Below are 22,030 nucleotides of genomic sequence, written 5' to 3' on the forward strand. Positions count from 1 at the left end.
ATGCAGCCGAGAACCCTTTATCCAGCAAGCCTATCATTTAGAATAGAAGGAGAGATAAAGGTTTTCCCAAACAAACAAAAACTGAAGGAATTCTTCACCACTAAACCAGCCCTACAAGAGATCCTAAGGGGGATCCTGTAAGACAAGGTCCCAGAGCCACTGCTACAAGCATGAAACCTACAGACATCACAATGACTCCAAACCCATATCTTTCAATAATAACACTGAATGTAAATGGATGAAATGCTCCAACCAAAAGACACAGGGTATCGGAATGGGTAAAACAACAAGACCCATCTATTTGCTGTTTACACGAGACTCATTTTAAACCTGAGGACACCTTCAGATTGAAAGTGAGGGGACGGAGAACTATCTATCATGCTACTGGAAGTCAAAAGAAAGCTGGAGTAGCCATGCTTATATCAGACAAACTAGACTTTAAATTAAAGGTTGTAACAAGAGATTAAGAATGGCATTACATAATAATTACAGGGTCTATCCATCAGGAAGAGCTAACAATTATAAATGTCTATGTGCCAAATACAGGAGCCCCCAAATATATAAAACAATCACCAACATAAGCAACCTTATTGATAAGAATGTGGTAATTGCAGGGGACTTTAATACTTCACTTACAACAAAGGATAGGTCATCTAGACACAGGATCAATAAAGAAACAAGGGCCCTGAATGATACATTGGATCAGATGGACTTGACAGATATATTTAGAACTCTGCATCCCAAAGCAACAGAATATACTTTCTTCTCGAGTGCACATGGAACATTCTCCAAGATAGATCACATACTGGGTCACAAAACAGCCCTTCATAAGTATACAAGAATTGAGATCATACCATGCATACTTTCAGACCACAATGCTATGAAGCTTGAAATCAACCACAGGAAAAAGTCTGGAAAACCTCCAAAAGCATGGAGGTTAAAGAACACCCTACTAAAGAATGAATGGGTCAACCAGGCAATGAGAGAAGAAATTAAAAAAATATATGGAAACAAATGAAAATGAAAATACAACAATCCAAACGCTTTGGGATGCAGCGAAGGCAGTCCAGAGAGGAAAATACATCGCAATCCAGGCCTATCTCAAGAAACAAGAAAAATCCCAAATACAAAATCTAACAGCACACCTAAAGGAAATAGAAGCAGAACAGCAAAGACAGCCTAAACCCAGCAGAAGAAGAGAAATAATAAAGATCAGAGTAGAAATAAACAATATAGAATCTAAACAAAACTGTAGAGCAGATCAACGAAACCAAGAGTTGGTTTTTTGAAAAAATAAACAAAATTGATAAACCTCTAGCCAGGCTTCTCAAAAAGAAAAGGGAGAGGACCCAGATAGATAAAATCATGAATAAAAATGGAATTATTACAACCAATCCCTCAGAAATACAAGCTATTATCAAGGAATACTGTGAAAAATCATATGCCAACAAACTGGACAACCTGGAAGAAATGGACAAATTCCTAAACACCCACACACTCCCAAAACTCAAACAGGGAGAAATAGAAAGCTTGAACAGACCCATAACCAGTGAAGAAATTGAATCAGTTATAAAAAATCTCCCAACAAATAAGAGTCCAGAACCAGATGGCTTCCCAGGGGAATTCTACCAGGCATGTAAAGCAGAAATAATACCTATCCTTCTCAAGCTTTTCCAAAAAATAGAAAGGGAAGGAAAACTTCCAGACTCATTCTAGGAAGCCAGCATTACTTTGATTCCTAAAGCAGACAGAGACCCAGAAAAAAAAGAGAATTACAGGCCAATATCCCTGATGAATATAGATGCAAAAATTCTCAATAAGATACTAGCAAATCGAATTCAACAGCATATAAAAAGAATTATTCACCATGATCAAGTGGGATTCATTCCTGGGATGCAGGGCTCGTTCCACATTCGTAAATCAATCAACGTGATACATCACATTAATAAAAGAAAAGATAAGAACCATATGATCCTGTCAATCGATGCAGAAAAAGCATTTGACAAAATTCAGCACCCTTTCTTAATAAAAACCCTTAAGAAAGTCGGGATAGAAGGAACATACTTAAACATCATAAAAGCCATTTATGAAAAGCCCACAGCTAATATCATCCTCAATGGGGAAAAACTGAGAGCTTTCTCCCCGAGATCAGGAACATGACAGGGATGTCCACTCTCACCACTGTTGTTTAACATAGTGTTGGAAGTTCTAGCATCAGCAATCAGACAACAAAAGGAAATCAAAGGCATCAAAATTGGCAAAGATAAAGTCAAGCTTTCACTTTTTGCAGATGACATGATATACATGGAAAATCCGATAGACTCCACCAGAAGTCTGCTAGAACTGATACATGAATTCAGCAAAGTCACAGGATACAAAATCAATGTACAAAAATCACTTGCATTCTCATACACTAATAATGAAGCAAGAGAAAGACAAATAAAGAAACTGGTCTCATTCATAATTGCACCAAGAAGCATAAAATACCTAGGGTAAATCTAACCAAAGATGTTAAAGATCTGTATGCTGAAAACTATAGAAAGCTTATGAAGAAAATTGAAGAAGACATAAAGAAATGGAAAAACATTCCATGCTCATGGATTGGAGGAATAAATATTGTTAAAATGTCAATACTACCCAAAGCTATCTACGCATTCAATGCAATCCCAATCAAAATTGCACCAGCATTCTTCTCGAAGCTAGAACAAGCAATCCTAAAATTTGTATGGAACCACAAAAGACCCCAAAATAGTCAAAGTAATATGGAAGAAGAAGACCAAAGCGGGAGGCATCACAATCCCAGACTTTAGCCTCTACTACAAAGCTGTAATCATCAAGACAGAATGGTATTGGCACAAAAACAGACACATAGACCAATGGAATAGAATAGAAACCCCAGAACTAGACCCACAAAAGTATGGCCAACTCATCTTTGACAAAGCAGGAAAGAACATCCAATGGAAAAAAGACAGTCTCTTTAACAAATGGTGCTGGGAGAACTGGACAGCAACATGCAGAAGGATGAAACTAGACCACTTTCTTACACCATTCACAAAAACAAACTCAAAAGGATAACGGACCTGAATGTGAGACAGGAAACCATCAAAACCCTAGAGGAGAAAGCAGGAAAAACCCCTCTGACCTCAGCCGCAGCAATTTCTTACTTGACACATCCCCAAGGACAAGGGAATTAAAAGCTAAAATGAACTATTGGGACCTCATGAAAATAAAAACTTCTGCACTGCAAAGGAAACAATCAACAAAACTAAAAGGCAACCAACGGAATGGGAAAAGATATTTGCAAATGACATATCAGACAAAGGGCTAGTATCCAAAATCTATAAAGAGCTCACCAAACTCTACACCTGAAATACAAATAATCCAGTGAAGAAATGGGCAGACAACACGAATAGACACTTCTCTAAAAAGACATCAGGATGGCCAACAGGCACATGAAAGATGCTCAATGTCGCTCCTCATCAGGGAAATACAAATCAAAACCACACTCAGATATCACCTCACTTCAGTCAGAGTGGCTAAAATGAACAAATCAGGGGACTATAGATGCCGGAGAGGATGTGGAGAAACAGGAACCCTCTTGGTGGGAATGCAAACTGGTGCAGCCACTCTGGAAAACGGTGTGCAGATTCCTCAAAAAATTAAAAATAGACCTACCCTATGACCCAGCAATAGCACTGCTAGGAATTGACCCAAGGGATACAGTAGTGGTGATGCATAGGGACACCTGTACCCCAATGTTTAAAGCAGCACTCTTAACAATATCCAAATTATGGAAAGAGCCTCAATGTCCATCAACTGACGAATGGATAAAGAAATTGTGGTTTATATACGGAATGGAATACTACATGGCAATGAGAAAGAATGAAATATGGCCCTTTGTAGCAACGTGGATGGAACTGGAGAGTGTTATGTTAAGTGAAATAAGTCATACAGAGAAAGACAGATACCATATGTTTTTACTCTTAGGTGGATCCTGAGAAACTTAACAGAAGTCTGTGGGGGAGGGGAAGAAAAAAAAAAGAGGTTAGAGAGGAAGAGAGCCAAAGCATAAGAGACTGTTAAAAACTGAGAACAAACTGAGGGTTGATGGGGAGTGGAAGGGAGGGGAGGGTGATGGGTATTGAGGAGGGCACCTTTTGGGATGAGCACTGGGTGTTGTATGGAAACCAATTTGACAATAAATTTCATATTAAAAAAATAAAAATAAATAAAAATAAATAAAAAAATCTGTCAAGTAAAAAAACAAACAAACAAAACCCCAAAAGCTATAAGATTTGGGGACTTTTATTTTATTTTTCACCTTGAGAACCAATGATGGCACACTAGTTTTTTGCCATTTTTATCAATAATTAAGATGAATACAAATTTTTTCTAGCCTAGTATTTACTACCAAAAGAGGTCTATTTTTGCATAAAACTGAGTAATCACAATACCAGCTTATAGTGATGAAATCTTTAATAGAAAAAACATGATTATCATGTTAACTATAGATAGGAATCTTATTTTGTTTTCTTCTTTTAGAGTATTTAAAGATTCCTGGGGTGACTGGGTGGCTCAGTAGGTTATACGTCTGACTCTTGATTTTGGCTCAGGCCATGATCTCATGGTTCATGAGATCGAGTCCCACACTGGGTTCTGTGCTGACAGCACAGAGACTGCTTGGGATTCTTACTCCCCCTCTCTCTCTGTCCTTCCCCCACTCATTCTTTATCTCTCTCTCTCTTTCCCTCTCTCCCTCTGCCTCTCTGTCTCTCAAAATAAATAAAAATTATTAAAGGATTTAAAGATTTCCGAGTCATAGCATTTTTTTCAAAATATGTCAGTTGACATTCCAAATCTGTTATAAATAATGTGTTTTAAGTTTACTCTTAAATCTACATTTAAATTCATTGTTTTAAATGTTTTGTTAGCAAATGCATTTAACTAGAAACAATTTGCTTGGTTTGAGGTAAGCCTCAAGTAAATGTTTTTGTTCAATCTGTATCTCTATCTGTGCATGATTTGTGTAATATATTATTTTCAAGTACACAATTCTATTTGCAGATAATTATTTATGAATCCATTTAGTTTACTTAACATCAGGTACAGCAGAATCACAATCATGGACAGCTTCTGTTCATAAAAAGCCTGCCTGCCTGCCTTCTTTCCCTCCCTCCAACCTTTCCTCCCCTCCCTTCCTCCCTACCTCCCTCCTTGTCTTCCTTTTTGAGGGTTCCCAATTGGGCATGTTCAGTTTAATTCAATATAAATCCCTCTTTAGACACTTAGTAACCATTACGTATGTGTGACATGTTATTTTCAACCTTTCAATAAGCAGCTTTGAGGCTGCGTTTCATTATCTTTCATATTATTTTGTAATAATATTCTTCCTTAAGTTGGAAAAAGAAGGGTAAATACTTATCAGTAGCTCTAATATAGCATAAAAGTAGAAGATTAAACTATCTAAACTTGGCCTGATTACTGGGTGAAGAATACTGTTTTAAGAGTATTATGAGATTAGAGTTGTCTCAAAATCAAATAAACCTGGCATAGACAAAGTTACTGCTATGTTGCCAGAAAAAGCAATTAAGCATTCTTAAATAAAAGATTTTTTTAAATAATAGTTACTGAAATTATTAAACATAATTAGTAATATCCCAAGTCTAAGTTACATGGCATAGAGATAAAAGTTTATCCATATTTCACTATACAAACATGTTATTGGAATTTGAAACAATTGCATAAAACAATAATGGTATGCTTCTTAAGGACATGAAATAAAGTCCATTTCTGATCTGTGATCCTTTTTGACTATGGAAGTTTAAGTGCAGCTGTGTCTGGCTTTTAATCTACAAAGATATGCCACTGGTTTTTTTATTCACCAAAAATTATGGGGCAAGTATCTTCAAAGAGCCTTTATACTGATAAGTCCCCAATGCCTCAAACAATAAATAATACCCATAAGTGTTCAATGTAATCTGTTGAATAAATTAATTTTAATAATCAGAACGTGTACTTTGACTCACGTATGACATAATATCTGCTTGGAAAAAATTACCTCAGTTTCCAATAAATTCTTTTTTATATATGTACATCATCCCTAAATCTTTTCCCTCTTGTTATTTTTATATTTCCAAATGATGGCATAACAGTAATAGTAAATATCTGTTTTGAATAATTCCAGTTTTATAATAGGTAAAATTATCTTCAGTAATATTTCTCTAATTCTGACAACTTCCTCTAAACCATGCAGAATAAGACAATAAAATTATTACATTACCCTACCCTAGCTTACTATTCTTCTATCATAGTCACATGAGAAAAGAAATGTATTTATTTTCCTTTACACTGATTAATTCAAACTTAATTCTATTTTTACACTATTTTTTTTTTCAAGCTGAAAACACAAGCACAAAGTTTCTCACGGAATTCATGTCTTAATCAGCTGCTCAGTAAAGGTGGCCTAGAACTTTTGTAAGTGGAATCTTGTCAGAGCACAGACAAAAAATGGGCCTGGCTGGCATGAAATAAGCCCTTTCTACTTTGTTTACATTTATTCACATACCTAAGTCCAAGCACTGAATTAAACCCCAAGATTGATGAGGTATGCATAACATCACGGCCTGTTTCATATTCTAGGGGGGTAGAGAGTCAAGAACATGAATGATGATATAAACCCAGGGTGAAAATGTCAAAGAGAAGTGCTGGGTGTCCTAGGACAAAGGCAGGTTAAGAAGACAAAGTAGGAGGACTAGAGAGGTTAGAGACATTGAGGAGCCCATGTGTAAAGGGGCACATTTTACTTTTTATATTTTTACTATTTTTATTGTTTATTTATTTTTGAGAGACAGAAGAGAGAGAGAGAGAGAGAGAGAGAGAGAGAGAGAGAGAGAGAGAGAGTGTGAGTGGGGGAAGGGCAGAGAGAATCTGAAGCAGGTTCCAGGCTCTGAGCTGGAGGCACAGAGCTCGATGCAGGGTTCAAACCCATGGACTGGGAGATATGACCTGAGTTGAAGTCAGACACTTAACCTACTGAGCCACCCAGGTGTCCCATAAAGGGGCACATTTTAGAGACAATGAATGGGTTTCCAGGGTTGGAAGAAAGAAAAGGGCAGTGAATGCACTGTAGTAATCCAGGCAAGAGGCCTGAATAAAGGCAGTGCTTGTCTTCTCACCAAGAGAAAAAGAATCAGGGGACCCTTAGCCCAAGCTCCAAATTACTTTGTCACTCTAGTTGTGAATCCTCTAAGAATCGTGAATACTTGCACACTTAAGAAATAGCTAGTTCTCATACTTATGAAATAGCTAGTTTCTCATGATCCTTTCCTAGCGTTCTAGGCTTAGTTCTAATTGTCCTTCATACTAACAGCGACAACTGCAAACATTTTATTCTATTTTCCTGGTCGTTATTAAAATCCTTTGGTCTCTTCTGTTTGGGCTTGCCATTGGTTTAATCAACTCCAGATTAAAATTCTTATTAACACCTGTTTTCATTGGCGTAGAAACTGGCAACCCGTGAGTGACATGAGCTTTGAATGTTCTCATAATGAGCCTAAAAAGATGCAGCAGAATGGTCAGGATATCAGGTGACAGGAAAATACAACAGAAGAAGCTACTTTTGGAGGCAGACCCACAAGGGTACAAATTATGGCTCTTATGTTCTTTAATGGAGCAGATTAGGGAGAATGGCTTAATCTCATTTTTGGCAATTGTAAAACTAGACTAATAATACTAACTTCACAGGGTTGTATAAGAATCTGGTAAAACATCAGATGTTCATATATTACATAAAATAATGTATAGCACCACATTTCTCTGTGACCTATACATTATACGTTTTCAATGATTTATTATTTCCCTTGGTGACCCTCCCCTAGGAAAATCAAATAGAAACAGAAAAGATAAATAGAAAAAGTCTTTCCCCTCTGGGCTTTTGTAAATTCTATTCCACTCACTGCTTCTCTTCATCTGGTTAGCTTCTTCTTTCTTTTGGCCTCAGCTTACATGTCACTTCCTTCTAGAAATCTTTCTAGAAGGCTGAAATCTTTCTACAGGCTGAATTCTGTATTCTTCTGTATTCTTTCCTGGATTCTGCTAGCCACTGTATTTCATTAACCTGACATAACATAACTCATATCATTTTTGGAATCACACATTAGCTTCTAAACCCTTTGAGGGCAAGGGATATCTCTGACACAGCTCTTTTTGCAGTGCCTAACAGTGACAGGCCCATGGTGAACACCAAACATATTCACTGACCAATTGACTAGTGAAACAAAATTGCTCTGCAAAGCAAATGGTAAAAATAATCCCATGATGTCATCACATGTGGTTGACAACATCTATGCTTTATAACTTTTATAAGGTACTTGATAGACTACAGTTCTAAAACCAGTTACAATAGATGAAATGGTTGGATTACTGTCTGAGTATTCCTAATTTTATAAACTTGAGCTCGTACTTAATGTCTGTATTTATTGGAACCAATGGGAATAAACCATAAAGGTATATTGCTTTCTTTCTTTTTTTTTTTAAGTTTATTTATTTATTTTGAGAGGGAGAGAGTGAGTCCACCAGTGGGTGAGGGGCAGAGAAAGAGGGAAAGGGAGAGAGAGAATGAGAATCCTAAGCAGGCTCTACTCTGTCAGCGCAGAGCCCTACATGGGGCTCAAGAAGAGTTAAGAATCAGATGCTTCACCAACTGAGCTACCCAGGGGCCCCCTACATGTGTATTTCTAATAAACTGAACGGTAACTGAAATTATAATGGTTCTCCAAGCATATTACTGATTAAAAATATCAATGAGAGGACAAACAGATTGCTATTTGATTTTAACACCCAGCTCTTAGACACAGATTTGAGCTGGCCCTCATTGGCCCTTTTGTCTTAATATTATCACTATTTAATTACTAACAACCTCATATTTAACATCTAGATTTAAATGCAAAATGCCATGCTTATAATTTTTTTTGATTTATCCTAGAAATCCTTGCTCCAGATCTGCACAAAATGGAGCTGTATTTGTTCTTAAACAACTTACTTAAAGAATACTTAATTTTACTTTGCCATTATTTATCTCTGTCTCTCCTCCCTGAGTGCTGCTGTTAAAATTAATTTCCATTTAGACCTCAGGATTTTATATTGCCATTAGAATTGTGAAATGTTTTTACTCAGCACAACTAAGAACTGATGTTTTACCTCCCACTAATGGACCTTTAATTAGGCACTGTAATGAACCATTCTGTCATTCCTTCATTTCTGGAGAGAAGATTTTGTATATACGCAAGATACAATTTTGACAGAATACCAGGTCCGCTGAACCTTGCCGACTCACATATAATAGATCCTCAATTTATTATGCTTTTGTCAGCTGCTGGATTTATCATTTTAATGACACTGTCCACAGACTTATTTTGCTGCCAAAGAACAGCATCACCATACTGCAGGAATGTTTGTTGACATCTTGATCAACAACTCCTGGGGTCCGATTCTGACTACAATAGTACTACTTTGGGACCTTGAGCAAGTTATTTAACCTCTGTCTAAGGATTAATTGGTTAATTTTAATAAGTGCTTTGCAGTAAAAGGTGGGAAGTGCTATGACTGCTAATAGTGATAATAAAATGATAATGCAGCCTTTTATAATGCATCAGGCTACCTCAGACTGTGATTCCATTAAGTTGCCAATTAAAATATATGCTAACGGAATTTATTCTTTTTAAGAAACCAAATTGCTATAACGATGGCCACATAGCAATTTTTTAAGTTAGATCAAAGAGAGTAAAAAATGGCAATGCTTCTTAAAATTTTTTTTAATTAAAGAAAAAGATCAGCATCCTATGATGATGGACCAATTGGGAACAGAGAAAAGCTGCACAGAAAAATACCAGATGGTTGTACCCTGATTAAATGTAGCTCTTGTACATTAAGTTGATTGTTCTTTTATTAACTCGTCTCCAAACTGCTTTCATTTATTTATCTATGATTATTTATTTATTCGACAAATGCCATTGTTGGGTATAATTTCAAAGAGGTCATCTTAGACAAATAGGAGGAATGCACACAATTAACAATAATATCAGATAAAAGTGAATAGAAACAGACAGAGGTAAAGAAGCAGTGACTTGAAAATTCAGAAGAGAAAGGGATTCGTTCAAACTGAGGGTAGATGTGAACAACTTCAAAAAGGAAATGCCCTTTAAACTGGATGGGGACAGAAAGATAGAATTTTGCATGGAGAGATGAAGGTGAGGAAGAATCCAAGGAAAGTCCATTCCAGAGGAAGAGAATACCAGGAGAAAGTCACAATGCCAGGGGAACTGACATGTGGAGAAACATGATAAGTTCTCCTTTACTAGAGTAAAGGAGAGGCTGCAAAAATAATCTGGATAGTAATGAGGGTCTGCATTATGCAGAATAATAGTTGGCGATGTCCCTGGTTCACTTGGAAATCTTTCAGGGTTGTGAGAATATTGGAACTGAAAAGAAAAAGCTCATGAGTCAGTAAGTGGAAGTTGTGCTGAAATATTCTGCTAGGTTGAGAGGAACAAGAGGGAGGGGAGAGCGATGAAGACCTTAAACAATATGTGAGTGGGGATACCTGCATATGACTGGACTATTTTTGCCAGATAAACTCTGCTGGCCTGTGAAACATCATTTGAGAGATAAATTAGGTAAGCAATGTGAAAAGAGCATTGGCTGAGGGTAGTGGCATCTATATATGTCAAGAGGCTAGTCTACAGGAGCAGAATATACATTTAGGGGCACCTGGATGGCTCAGTCAGTTAAACATCTGACTCTTGATTTTGGCTCAGGTCATGATCCACGGTTCATGAGTTCCAGCCCATGCTGACAGTGAGGAGCCTGCTTGAGATTCTCTATCCTTCTCTCTTTGCTTCCCCCCCTCCCCAACCTCTCAAAATAAATAAATAAACTTAAAAAAAGGGAAGAAAAGAATATACTTAGAAAAGGAAACACCAATTTGAAACCAAATTTTTCCCTTTGCTACAGCAGAAGTGCCCCCCGCACACTGTAACACCAGAGAGAACATATTTAATATTGTCTTTGCTTCTCAAATTCAGTCAGTGCATATTGCTTGATTCAATGCTGTTCCATGTACTTCCTACCATGACCAGAGACCTAGGCTACTCTCTGTGAGGGTTTGAACAGATATCAAACTGTCTGGGGCCAGAACATTGAGTAACTTTAAGGGTTGGATTGCCTGTGGGAGATTCCTGGCTCTCCCATTTACTAATTGTGCCATCTTCAGGAGGCTCTTTGTGCCTCCTCAGTAGCCTCCTCTGTAAAATGAGAATAAAGACAACACCTAGTTCATTAGTGGGATTAAATGGGCTGTTAGAATTAATGTCAAAAAAGAAGTAACTACAAGAGTGCCTGGATTTAGAAAGATCTCAGTAAATGTGATTGATATAAAAAACCATTCTTTTTATTATGAATACAACATACAGCTGTGGCTACTCTTTTGAGAATAGGTAGAGAGGGTACAGAGAGAAAACATGGAGATCAGTTAGTAATAATCCAGATAAGAAATGCCAGTAGTTTTGATGAAGGCAGTGGGGATGGAGCTAGTGAGAAGCGTTCAAATTCTGGGTATGTCTTACAGGAAAAAAGAGTGAGAAAGAAACTGAGGTGTAAACAAAGAGAGCAGTCAAGAATGAATCCAAAATAGATGATGGATTAAGATGAGTAAGGAGTACACTTATGGTGATGAGCACTGGGTGATGGATGGGATTGTTGAATTACTATATTGTACACCTGAAACTAATATGACACGGTACATTAACTATACTGGAATTAAAATAAATATAAAAAATCTTTAAAAAGTTAATATAGTGGGTTAGATTAAATTAAAAAAAAATGAATCCAAGATTTTTGCACCTGAATCATGTTTCCTTTTATAGACATAGGGAAAACTGTGGTAGAAGTAAGTTTGAGTAAGAAAATCAAGTTAATTTAGAGCCAGCTCAAAGTGTCCAATAGATACTTAGGTATAAAAATCTGGAATTCAGGAGATAAGTTTAGCCAGAGATATACATTTGGAATCATTTGTATCTGGACGATATTAAAAATCATACAATTAGTTGAAATTCTCTAGGTAGTAGGTCTCAATTTTGGTCACATATGTGACACATGTGGAAAACTGTAAATAATATTGCAGCCTAACAGAATCAGAATCTTTGGAGGTGATGTTTGGGAAAGTGTATTTTTAAAACTGTTTATGAAAGTGTTCCTTTGAGTCACAGGCTCAAGGAATGAGTGTTTTTGAGAAAAAAAATGAGGCATAAGTACAGTCATCAGCTGCTCCAATGTTTAAAGGTCAGAGAGATGAGGAGCAACCAGCCAAAGATGGTGAAAAGAAGCAGCCAGTAAAATGGGAGTGGAAACAAGAGAGTGGAAAATGTAAAGAAATGGCCATTTTTTAACTAGGGAGTGATTAACTGCTGAATGTGGGGTAAGATAAGAATTGATAATTGGCCATTGGATATGAGAACATGAATGACAATAAAATAAATTAATTAACTTGTCTGATGAAAGATATTTCAGCAAAATAGTGAAGATAAAAACCTGACAGAGGTGAGGTCAAAAGAAAAATAGGGAACTGTAGCATATAACAACTCGTTAGAATAATGCTTCTATTTTGGATAGTAATGAGGGTAAAAAAAAATAAGCAGGGAAATAAAGTTGTGGGTAGAATGAGATGTGGGCACAAGGCAAGGTTGTTCAAGGAAGAGCTAGGGAGAGAGGAATATACTGATAAAAAGGGGACAGTTGTAAGAGATGTGTCTATGAGTAGCTAAAAGGGATTTAATGTATGAGTGGATAGCATAGCATTAGACGTAGTATGGGGTTCCTGCTCATAAGACAGAGTACATGGATATAAGATAAAGTAGTTTGAGGGATGTGATGGTGAGAGCTTGTGGTAGTTCTCTCTAGATAGATTCTATTTTGATCAATGAAATAGAAAGCAAATTCCTGGAGTGCCTGGGTGGCTCTTTCAGTCTGACTCTTGATTTCAGCTCAGGGCATGATCTCACAGAGATCCAGTCCTGCATCAGGCTGGGCATGGAGTCTGCTTAAGATTCTCTTTCCCTCTCCCTTTGCCCCTCCCCCACTTCACAGGCATAAGCACGTTCTCTTTCTCTCTGAAAAAATAAATATTTTTTTAAAAAAGTTAGTAAGTTCCTGAGCTGAGGATAAACTTGGGGAGCAGGTATTGGAAGTTTGAGGAGAAAGATGAAGATTTGACATAGACATCTAGGAGAGTTGATACATTAGCAAAATACTAGAAGCCATAGTAAGTGCCCATTTGAAATTAGTGATAAAATCTCAGGTGAGACCAGTCTGTATGATTACGTGTTCTTCTTCTGTTGCATCCAGCAGTGGGACACCAGTTCAGAACAGACGGAGAATTGGATTTAACCATGGTTACAATTTTCTAGGAAAGTGTAATAGAAGGGGAAGAAAGAAAAAGGAAATTGAGGGTATATACAAGGGGACGATTACAGTAATGGTTTATGGAGTCTAAGGTAGGGAAGGAAGAAACAGAATCTTTAAAATGAGAAGGATGAGAAACAACGTAAATAATTGTTGAGAGTTGGGGTGATGGAGGGAGTGACCCTGAAAAATAGGGGGTTGTTGAAATTGAGAGGATGGAGGGAAAATAGAGATAAGAAAGTTACTTAATGTAAACATGAAAGCATGCTATCAGACTGTGTTGTGGGGTCACTCTCACTTACAGTACTGGCATCTGTCTCCAGTGTGCTCAGGCTGGCAGTGGCAGGAGGGCTGGTTGCCGGCAGTGACACTGCAGGCTCCTCCATTTTGACAGAAATCTTCACAGACGGTCTTCCCGCAGTTTGGTCCAGTGAACCCCAGTGCACAGCTGCAGGTGGGTCTTCCTGTTGGAAAAGAAAACATAACAAAAAGGAAATTATTTGACTGAAATTGTTTTCATGGAATCCTCACTAGGTAAGAAACAGGAAGCCAGGATTCCGTTCAAGGTTTGTCCACTACTTCATCTGTGAATTTAGGCAATAACATGACCTCTGTGGGTGTCAATGTTCCCATGTTTCAGTAGAGCCCAGCATAGAAGATAAGGCAGGTTCACCTCAGGTAAAACAACCAGAGTGCATTTTATGATTAATTACACATTTATACAGGTGTAGTATTTTCTGAAGTACTTGTGTTATTCTTTATACCTTTCTCATCATGTCCATTTTGCTTTTTAAATTATTTTTGATACAGTTTATATTAGCTATTAGAATATGAAATGGAAACAATCCTATTTCTCAGTATTCAATCATCATGTACTACCACTGGTAAGGCATGAGCTTAGATTTATAAATAAATATTTTTAAAAGTTTAAAGTGGGCATGCCTTCTATAATATTTATGTAATTAGTAATTTTAGTTGATGTCAATATACATACTGTATTTAGTATATAAGCACTTATTAAGTCCTATTTTATTTCATTTTGATACTTTTATTCGTGGGAAAGTACTGTTACTTGCAGTCTGGAAAGATGATTTAAAGCCTAATGTTAACAGCACACAAGAGCAAATCTAATGGACCATCTATGGATATTTTTATTTGCTCTGTAAGAACGAACTTCAGAAGAAAAGGTGAACGATCCTTTAAGGTGTTTGGAACATAACACAGTTAACTTATATCAGGAATGAGTCTCTCTAACTGCCTTCATCAAGGACGAAGTGGAAAATGGAGGACAGAACTAGCTCTGTAGGAGAGATTAAGGAAAACAAAATGAAATAATGGCTCTCATTTGTAATGGGCAAAGAATGAAGTTGAGAGGTTGTGCAAATGTAAAGAAATATCATGAAAGGGAATAAAAAAGAAATTCAGGTATAGATCTGAATTAACTAGGACTCAGAAATGTCAGTTGACTAGCATTACAGACTATCCAACCATCTCCTCTCTCACCTTTGTAGGCATGAGGCATAATTAGAATGGTCATAAAAATGTATGAGATAAGGCTTAAGACTTGAACTGTGAAAATGATATAAGTTTTCTCTATTGCCATAGGTTCTACATTCTACGTTTTTTTTGAAAAGCATTCGTAAGTGAATAAAATGTCTCTAAAATAAAATGCACCCTCCTTTCCAAGAGAATAAATAAATCAAGCTTCCACAATTTATTTATTTTGCTTTGAAAGTGCTCCATATACTTAAACATGCTTGAAGCTACTGCTTCTCAATGAAGAAAGTTATATACATTTTTATGGTGAGTAGTATTGCTTTAAAAGTTGTTTATAAATGTGATTAGTTTGGTGGCAGATAAACGCCTATTAATAGGTTGAGAAACAAGGTAAATTGTATGTACATTGAAACCTGAGTAACATCATGTTTACCATTCCCAGAAAATGGCTTTAAAACTTTTAGGTAAATATTTTTCTTATAATGGTAGTGAATTTTCCAGTTGATACTTACATATAGACAAAATTTCTTCATGGGAACAATAATGGATAAAAAATAGACACAACAAGAGAATGAATAGTGCTTGAAGATGAAGAGGACAGAGAATTGTTGGAACACAGTTACTAAGGAAAATGAAAGCCCTGAACAAAAGAAGTAATTTCTCTTCATCAGTAAGAACCAGTGAATGCCTTACAGAGAAACAGAACATATAAACAGGAACACAAATTAACATGAACTAAAGGTGAAACAAACAGCACAGAAAATATAGGAGCAATCAAAACGCATAGAACAATCAGAAAAAAGGGTCCTATGATGGTAGGACTTAAACACTGTAGATTTATGTTTTTCTACATTATTTTTTAGTTTTTTTTTTTAAATTAAGAGTGAAGAACATTAAAATAATAGGAGTTTAAAGGAAACAAATGCAACCCACTATGGCACTTGAAAACTTCTCTGTCCCAGTCACTGAGAGAATGACATCATGCTTTCATGTCAACTAGGGCAGTGGCCAGGTTCCCTAAACCCTCTTCCCTGGCATATGCCTCAAATCATTTAGATTCTGGCTGAATTATTTTGAAAAGGCTCTTCTTTTCCTTTAAAAAGAAGATTTCTTTTTGACAAGAGAAATCTTCATATTCAGGGGAACACCAACAACTTTAAACTGTGTTGATGCAGCAGATCTTTTGATTGCTGATGGGAAACGAACTTTCTGTCACAGAATTTTATAATGGGCTCCATCTAATATACTCATGAATCTCTCTGTGTGCATCCTAACAAGTTGCATTGGATTCATTTATAGATATTTTTTAGGTAGCTCAATTTGATTTTGGCATTTGAAAAGGCAACAGTGCTGTTACAATGACTAAGGTATAGATTTACAGCAGTGATGCATCCAGGGAGCTTGGGAGTTGACAGCCTACAAGGGTAGTGTAATCAGACAAAGCATCAATTAACCTGAGGAAGGAAGGGGAGGTTCAGTTTGTTGGCTCTAATCTGTCTGGTTTCTATAGCATTCAGGGCTTAAAAGTGTGGGTTGTCAGACTGCCTGGATATACACTATCTGTGCCAATTACTGGTTGTGGGACCATGGGCGTCACTTCTCATTTCCCCTATGCAAAAATGGGGATAATAATAGTACCTTTCTCATAGGGTTGTTGTGTAGAATCAGAGAAAATAAATGAGATTATACATGCAAAGCATTTCTAAAAGTTCTAGGCACATAGAAAGTACTCAGTGACACTTTAGTTCTAATTGTTTATTACTGTTGTTGTTGTTGTTTCTACTGAATGAGATTCACTTTGTAACGGTGTCCTAAAAAAACACTGTAACATTCTAAGAAAATCTTTTGGAAAACTGTCTTAAATTACGCATTTATCTCCATTATCTATTTAAGACAAAGTTAAATTTGAATTTGTATGGCAGCAATGGGATAAAGCAGAAATTCTCCATCAACCTCACTCTCAGACTCCAACATTTTCAAACTTTCTCTCTTTACTTTCTCAACATGCTTCGTTATTTCAGAAGAGAAGCCAGACCTTTCAATATGTATGTATTGCTCACATAAATGAATTCTGATTCCCTAGCAGAAAGAAAGGTTTAGGAATCGAGATGTTAATGTGTGGTGTTGTCTTTACTGTATATTTATGTCCTCTTGCAAAGCTTATCTCTGATCTCTTAATCACTGAATCCACTGATTTCTTTTTAATCATCCTTCTCAAATGTTCTCCATAATTTTACACATTTTATTTTTGAAATTTATTTTTTTAAATTTTTTATTACACATCTACTCTTAAAATTTCTATCTCTGCTTGGTTTCTAAAATACTGCTATTTTTGATTTCCCTTTTTCTGTAACTGTCCTTTTCAATTGCCTTTATGTTTTCTCATTCTGGGTCTTAAAATATGTTCTTCCAAACTTCTTTTTGGTGATACAATACAATTTCATGGCTTCAATATTTGTCTCTCTATCTGAATGCTTCAGGCTCATTTTTCTGACACTAGGCTCATTGTCCCTTCTAAATGACAGAACTTCATTCTCAGTCTTTGCCGTATGTCTCGAGCATGTCTCTGGATGCTCAGTAGGACCCACAGGGGAGAAAATTCTTCTCACAAACATTGTTCTGGTAGCATAGGTTCTGTAGATTTCTGTAGACTAGGTTCTCTCAGTGGTAGGTCTGCTCCATACTCAAGTTCAACATGACACGATATGCTAGCAAAGTGCCTTACTAGCTGTATACAATAAATGGAGCTTAGTTTATTTGCTCCATTAATTTATTGGTAATTTATCTGCTATTCATAAATAAATGGGAACTGGTTGCATATATTCTCTAAAATGTTCCAGCAAATTTTCATGCAACAAGGTAAATAAATAATAAACTGTTCAAATTTAACTGGATAACCAATAGTAACTAATGTTAAATACAGTGAAAACATAACTAAAGGCATTAAATACCTATAATCAATAATAAATATTATTAAGGAATACTCATTGACACAACTAAAGATTGGATTGCTCACAACAAAAATGGAAATGTCTTAGATTTTAACAGAGTTCTTTAAACTTCACTGGCCTTGCAAGACCCTTCCATACCAAAACTAGTCTCAGTAAAGATGACTGATTCAGAAATAGTTCATAAGAATAATTAACAGAAACTAAATAAATTTGGTACAAAGTTAAATTATTTGTTAGTTTGTTTTTTGGTATTAGGCAGACCTGGAAATCAAATCCTATTAGATATTTATTAATTGTGTGTTTTTGGAAAACTTAGCTTTCCTCACTAGATCTCATTTTGCATCTCATTCTGTAAACTGGTGATAGTAATGCCTACTATGTGCTGGTAAACCACATGGCACAATGTCTGCCATACAGCAAGTATTCAATTAGTAGCGGTGGTATCATTATTACTACCATTAGTATTAATATTATTGTTAACATATATTAATTATTCATATATTATTATTCATATTATTATATTATTATTACTACTCTTAGTAGTAGTGGTGGTATTGGTATTAATATTACTATTATTGTTAAATAAATTATCAACAAAGGTTATTATTTAAATTCAACTGAGTACATATTCCTTTATTAAAAAACTACATATGGAATCCCCATACACATTATTTTCCATATGTATTCTTTTGAAAATAACATGCCCATTACCCAACCTATATATCAGTTCAAAATAATGTTTTAAAGTATTTAACAAAAACTGAATCTTTTCTATTATATAGGCAACCACATGGATATCACAATGATTTATCATTATTCCTTGTTAAATGAGCATTAACTTTATAGGATTTGGGTATAGTTTACCTCTAGATAAATGGGCCTATTTGACTATACGTTACTTTTAGTTATATAGTCATAGCCAGCCTCTTTCTCTGATATGGGCAGACAATATTGCTTATTGTCATTGATAATAGGTAATGTCTTTGAGCACTGAATCAGGAACAATCTAGTTTCTTGGATTCTAGTTTTCTTAACCACTCTAGCTCACATCTGAAAAATGCCACAATGTAGACATTACAGAGTGATAAGCATTAAATAAGGTAATACATCTAGGAAATTTGCCAGAGTTCTTGGCATTTATGAAGCATTCAAAATGTAGTAGTCACTAGAATAAAGTTAACATTATGTCTGCAAATTTTCTAAAATATTACAATTACTGAATATATATTCCATATAGAAATCGCTATTTGATTGCTAATAACTTTAGAGTAAAATTTGCTGTGTAGCTTTGAGTCAAATAATATATGAATAAATATCAATAAAGATGCTCAAAAGCATATATTTGTATCTGAATATCATAAAGGTGATCTGTTGGGGGCACCTGGGTTGCTCAGTCGGTTAAGCTCCTGACTTCAGCTCAGGTCATGATCTCGCGGTTCATGAGTTCGAGTCCTGCATCGGGCTCTGGGCTGACTGCTCAGAGCCTGGAGCCTACTTTGGATTCTGTGTCTCCCTCTCTCTTTGCCCATTGCCCCGCTCACAGTCTGTCTCTCTCTGTTTCTCAAAAATGAATAAACATTAAAAAAAAGGTGATCTGTTGGCATTTTTCAGTAACATGATGTAATACTGGTGTCTGTCTTTAAAAGCTAGATTTATTTAATAAACGGTTTTTAAGCTGATTATAAAGATGCTACTCATCAGTGCAATTTAATCAATATTGTATGACTTTAAGCAGGCAAAATTACTTCTCTGCTCAATATTGGACAAATAAATCATTACCCTTTTTTTTCATATACACATAATGCTTGAAAATGTGTGGTTGATTACCATGAAGAAATGCTAGCAAAAGTAATTACATGTGAGCTTCCTATGAGACAGTGACAGCGTTTATTTCTGAGAGGTAGATACCTGCTAGTGAGCATCACTAGTCAGTTCTCTTTCTAAGCAATTTATTTGAATTCATACTCATTTGTCAGTGTGAACCTTGCCTCTTATACTGTTTGATTTGGTACTGGTTGAGTAAGTCTGGTGCTTGTAAATTTTTATCCCTGGTTGTAATGTTTTCTACCTACTGGTCTTCTATGTATACAGTCACTGTTTAGTTCAAATAGTCTGATAAACACATTGAGTTTAAGTAATAGCATTTAATTGACATTTAAACTGCAGAACGTATTTACAAATGTTTACATTTAATATTCTATGAAAATAGTCTCTAAAAGTTACATACTCTTGGGGTACCTGGGTGGCTCAATCGGTTAAGCATCTGACTCTTGATTTCAGCTTAGGTCATGATCTCACACTTGTGAGACTGAGCCCTGAGTCAGGCTCTGTGCTGAGTGTGGAGCCTGCTTGGGATCCTCTCTCCCCCTCTCTCCTTGCCTCTCCCCTACTCATTTTCTCTCTCTCTCTCTCTCCCTGTCTCTCAAAATAAATAAATAAACATTAAAAAAAATTAAAAGTTACATGCTCTTTACTCACAACATCTTTAGTATTTGAACAAAACCCACATTCTTGTTCTTTTATATAGGATAAAAATAGTAAGTTGAGAAATAAGTCACTACAGCATTTAGTTGGATACTAGATTGCTATCAGAAAGTTCTTCTCCTGACCTCTTACCCCCAAGACTACTCTGCTTTGTGAAATCTGTCTTCACTTCTGACTTAGATTCAATAAAAGTTTTGAATGCTTTAAAAAATTGCTACTCTTTTTGATAAAGAGATTTGACATTCTACTTTTCCACTTTATTTAATGTTTTCCTGCACTGAAAGTGAGTGCCCATTTATACATAATTTTAGTAAGTTGACTATAGCTGTCGAGTTGTCTTAAGCATCATAAAGATTACAGAGAACTATTCACCAAACCTGAAAAAGAAAAGGAAAAACTGTGGACTTTACCTAGCGCCCTCCCAGTACTACTTAATATATTCTGACATGTTTCAAATTATAGGTCACAATCTATTTATACCTCTGGAAAGTTCGTTTTCAGCCAGCTTTGTGAAAATGAAACTGAAATATTTTTGTCCTTTCTGTGAATAGAAGGAAGCCAACTCAAACCATCCGAGATTAGCTTAGAAAGTCATAAGACTGAATAGCTTAGTACTGCTCCCACCATGTGGTCCAAATGAACCAGTAACTGTGCTTCATACAGTCAGCAGCAGAATTAGAGAGAATCTTACTTTCAGTCTCTCACAGGTTTTTTGAGAAGGTGCAAGGACTGAGAACAGCACCCGCCACTCATAAGCAGTCTAATATATATTAATTACCGTGATCAGCAATAATAATAATTATTACTTTATTACTTTCTAACAGCAATGCATGTTACTTGGGGAACTTAGAAAATAGATACATACAGAGAAGGATCTATTTCCTTATATAGACACTTTATGTATGCATTTTTTCCATTTTGGACTCATATAGCCACTTCTTGTCCTTTTTAACTTCAAAATGCAATGTGAATTACTGGATCTTATGATGTTTCTATTTTTAATTTTTGAGGAACCTCAAAATACCATTTTCTATAGTGGTTACACTAATTTTCATTCCTACCAACAGTGCATGAGGGTTCCCTTTTCTCCATATCCTTGCTAACATTTGTTATTTCTTGTTTTTTTTGGTACTAGCTATTCTGACTGGTGTGAGGTGGTATCTCATTGTGGTTTTGATTTGCATTTACCTGATGATTAGTGATGCAGCATTATTTATACTAGCCCATATATGGAAGTAATCTAAGTGTCTGTGGATAGATAAATAAAAATAGGATACATATGATACATATGTACAATGGAAGATTATTCAGCCATGAAAAAGAATGAGATCTTGCCACTGTGATGACATGGATGGACCCAAAGGGTACTATGCTAAGTGAAATAATTCAGATAGAGAAAGAAAAATTCCATATGATCCCACTTATATATGGAATCTAAAAACCCAAACAAACATATATAAAGAGATGACCCATAGAACAAACTGGTGGTTGCCACAGGGGAGGGGTTAGGGAATGGGCAAAATGGGTGCAGGGGAGTGGGAGGTACGGGCTACCAGTTATGGAATGAATAAGTCATGAGGATGAAAGGTACCAGCACTGGGAATATGGTCAATGATACCTTAATAGCACTGTATGGTAACAGA

At 36.0% G+C, this 22,030-nt stretch overlaps 1 protein-coding gene across 1 annotated transcript in view; it reads right to left on the reverse strand.

Moving 5' to 3' along the window:
* The window catches only part of LRP1B (LDL receptor related protein 1B), a 1,882,572-nt gene that overhangs the window by 55,927 nt on the left and 1,804,615 nt on the right, over positions 1-22,030 (reverse strand). The window contains exon 84 of the mRNA XM_042948663.1: positions 13,758-13,919. Coding sequence (XP_042804597.1) covers positions 13,758-13,919 — 162 coding nt within the window. The remainder of the gene's footprint in view (positions 1-13,757; positions 13,920-22,030) is intronic.

Source organism: Panthera leo, chromosome C1 (genome assembly GCF_018350215.1).
Source record: "Panthera leo isolate Ple1 chromosome C1, P.leo_Ple1_pat1.1, whole genome shotgun sequence".
Taxonomy (NCBI): domain Eukaryota; kingdom Metazoa; phylum Chordata; class Mammalia; order Carnivora; family Felidae; genus Panthera; species Panthera leo.